The sequence below is a fragment of the Physella acuta genome, unplaced genomic scaffold (genome assembly GCF_028476545.2).
Source record: "Physella acuta isolate Inbredline_101_S28 unplaced genomic scaffold, ASM2847654v3 ptg000994l, whole genome shotgun sequence".
NCBI classification, from domain to species: Eukaryota; Metazoa; Mollusca; class Gastropoda; family Physidae; genus Physella; species Physella acuta.
Window position 1 is genome coordinate 136,097 of NW_026732511.1, and position 3,877 is coordinate 139,973.

Sequence of the window (3,877 nt, forward strand, 5' to 3'; positions counted from 1 at the left end):
GCAAATCGAAAGTTTAAGGGGGGGGGGTGCAAATCGAAAACTTGAAAGTTTGTCCCCGGGAAGGATCGCTACGCCTCTGTGGGGAGGGGGTGACACCATTAAGTGCCGCACCGGGTGACACCCGACCTCGCTACGCCACTGCACACACCCACTGCCACAAACTCAAATTATTTGCTACAAACATAAATAACCGATACAAACACAAAATACTATCACTGACACACTGTCACAAACTCAAATTACTGCTACAAAAAGAAATTGGTACCGCAGCTGGCGGTAATTTAATCAGGAGAGTTGTACATTTTCATCCCACGCTTAAGTCACACATTATTTACGCGCCAGAAAACTAAAATTTAATGAGTATTAAATTTGCTACACATATATAAAGTTTCTACAACCAATTAATATATAAAATAATATTTATTTATACTATAAAAAGAAACCTTTTGACTTAAATATTCACATTTCAAAATATACGACAAAACGATCATTTTAAAAACTATTTTAGAGAAGGCAATATAAAAATAAACTAGTTTTTTAATAAAATAAAAAAAATAATTAAACTTTTGAATTATTTGAGAAAATAAAGATACATTTTAATACTGGTGCGGGAGAACGAATGATTAACTCCCAAATCCCCACGTGTGTGTGTCTGTGTGTGTTTCTGTTCTTAATTACAATATATTTGTATTATTATAGGGGATTTCTTCCGACACAATTAAGCTAAGGACCTGTTGTTCCAACTTCAACCTGGAATGTTTTCTGAATATTCTTCTATAGCCTTTGTTCACCCAAGAACAATCTGCAATGCCGCAGTTGTTGGATTTTTGAGTTCTTTTTCTTACATGAGCTTGGTGCTTTTGGAGTTAGCAGCAATATGTACTCTTGCTCGACCTTGCCATCTCCAAAAGCAATAAATAATGTTGAGATTTATACTGTGCATGAACTGCAGTGGTTCAGATAAAGAACAACGTGTTCCTGTGGTGACGGGTTTTTCAATAGTTTGACCAATAAAACGGTCCTAGGACCTTTGACCACAGGTGCTTTGACCATAGGGGTTTAAGCATAGGGGGTTTGACCACAGCGGAGCTTTGACCATAGGGGTTTTGACCATAGGGGGTTTGGCCACAGCGGGGCTTTGACCATAGCGGTGCTTTGACCATAGGGGGTTTGTGATCAAACACCCGTTGATAGACCACCTGTGATCAAAGACCCTCTGCTGAGAAAACACCTGTGGTCAAACCCCCTATGATTAAACCCCCTATGGTCAAACCCCCTATGGTCAAAGCACCTGTGGTCAAATGTCAGCGCACCAATCAAACACCCAGATATTCATCAGTGCTTAGTTTCCTCAAACACATATAAAATGTACAGGAAACCATTTGAGCTGGGTCGACTCAGACAAATCATACTAATGCCAATTAGACGTGAGTATACATATGGAAGTTATACTAAGACCTGGAACGACTTCACTGTTTAAGTTATTTAAATAACATTTATAAAATCTCAAATTAATGTTGGCTAACACTTGTTGCTTTGAATTCTAAAAAAATAATAATCGCATTTAATTTTTCTAAAAACCGAAATCAACGATGCGTTGTGGAGTAATTAAATTAATTGGTTGACACAATTGTGTGTGCATTTTTAGTAAAACAATTTATTTTAGACCTTGGGGAAAGCCAAAAATAAAATAAAATAATGTAAATTTTGGCTTTCCTTTGAAGTCAATGACATTAACATAAACAATGCGAAAAATAGTGCTGACTAAGGAAAAGTCTCTCTATAAATAAGGCAGTAAAGCAAACGATTAGTCAAAGCTGCCGAGAAGGTAACACATTCTTGTGGCTTTGTTGACGAATCTGTCAGAGGTATTGTATTTTCTTGACAAGATCGCTTGCACCATTTATATTTAACGATATCTCAAATATAATTTAGAAGCTTGTGCTTAAATGTGATAAATTGAATATATAGATGTCTTCCGCTGATAAAGAATTGTTGTGAAGAATTGTTATGAGTCCGACTGTAAAACTAAATAATATAAATATTTTTTCAATTTTAAATATATTTTCAATTTCAAAATAAACTAATTTGAAATGCGTTTTATTGATATTTTGTTATTTGCTAACTTTTAAATTCTTTTCTGCAGACTATTTAAAACATTTTCCAAGTACTTCCTAAAAAATGAATTCACTTTTGTGTGTGTTGCTGAGCCTAATGGCCGTGTTTGGAGCTGAGGCCGCTTACATGACCAGCTTTGACCAGCCGTTTGACTTTATCTGTCCAAGAGGTGAAGCCCTGAGCTACATCGGCAGTGAAAACAGCAACGTACACCAGGATCGGGTGTGGGAGTTTCGGTGTCGTAATGCCAAGGTTTCACGCACCTGTATTAAAAGTGGTGAGTCGTTGTTACTTATCTGCTCCTATACAACCGTGGATTAATCGGATTTTATGTACACTCACAAAACTACACCATTGTCAGTTACATCAACACAAGAAATGCGAAAAGCTTTTTAGTAATAGCCACACTTGTACAACTGCGATAAGGTTTAAGTAATAACTACACACCTAGAACTGCAATGACTCTCCACATCTCTATCTCTTTCTCTCTCTTACTCTTTCTCTCTGTCTGTGAAAAAAAATTAATTTAGTTATTTAAAATCAATAATCATCATTTCTTTACGCTATTGGATTAACACTTGAGCGATATTTCATCCTGAGTCTAGCTATAACCTCTGTATGTTGGAATGTTAGACTTTTTCCTTTCAACTATTTATATATTAAAAAATATTAAAATGTGTGCGCTTTTTCATTTAATTAAACTTCTTCTTTACCTTGAATAGAAGAAAGCATTTGCACATGAAATCTAATTTTTAAAAAAATCAATGATTAAATAATATTTGAAACAAATTAATAAAACAGAATCATGAATTAATTTCCAGACTACGTGAACGAGTTTGACCAGCTTCTGGCCTATATGTGCCGAGACAACTACGTCTTGACGGGCGTGGAGAGTTACAACGACAACGCTTTTTCTGACCGCAGGTTCAAATTCCAGTGCTGCAAGCCCCACAACGCAAGATTCAACAACTGTACCCTCACCGAGGCCTTGAACAAGTACGATGCGAATTTCGAATACACCGTCCCTGCTGGTCACGCGATCCTTGGAATTTTCAGCGCCCACAGTGATTGGTTTGAAGATCGTGTATGGAAGCTGTACATCTGTAGAATATAGACAGCTCCTGCTGTGGAAGCTGTACATCTGTAGGATATAGACAGCACCTGCTGTGGAAGATGTAAGCTTGCAAACTGTAGAATTGAGTTTCTTGTTAGCTGTTGTTAATACAAAACATGCTAATAGAAAAAATGTGCAGATATAAATGGCTTTTGTTTTGTTGTGTATTTGTCTGTTACAAAAGTATTGGCAACAAATCTACAGCTAGTCAAAAAGTTTTGTAAAAAATCAACAACGGTTCCTAAATGAAGCTAGTAATAAGCACGATAATTTTTTTTGCAGCCTCACTTTAATGTAAACATAAACCTGAATACTCAGTTAAACATTAACATAAACCTTAATTAAAAAACAGTAACACTCACTGACTTGTACCTCGGTCTGAAGCCATTACTGCTTAGCAATTATCTTGTTAGCAATACCTAGCAATGTGCTAAACATAATAATTCTAGATAGATAAATAAAAAAATGAAGCAATGCCTGGGGAAGAATTATTTTGTTAGCAATACCTAACAATGTACTAAGCAGAATAATTCTATATAGATAAAGGAAGCCTTGTTCTCCAGATTTAGACAGAAACAAGCTGGTTTGGAGAAGTAATTTCCAGCACAGATCATATTCCAACACTAAAAATTACAACAGAGCAGG

At 36.0% G+C, this 3,877-nt stretch overlaps 1 protein-coding gene across 1 annotated transcript; it reads left to right on the forward strand.

The window, feature by feature from the left end:
• Positions 1 to 1,806: 1,806 nt before the first annotated feature.
• LOC131954392 (dermatopontin-like) lies at positions 1,807 to 3,382 on the forward strand. The gene is made up of 3 exons (XM_059318024.1): positions 1,807 to 1,868; positions 2,147 to 2,395; positions 2,940 to 3,382. The coding sequence occupies exons 2-3, from the start codon at positions 2,182 to 2,184 to the stop codon at positions 3,230 to 3,232; spliced, it is 507 nt and encodes a 168-aa protein (XP_059174007.1). The 5' UTR covers positions 1,807 to 1,868; positions 2,147 to 2,181; the 3' UTR covers positions 3,233 to 3,382.
• Positions 3,383 to 3,877: the final 495 nt, after the last annotated feature.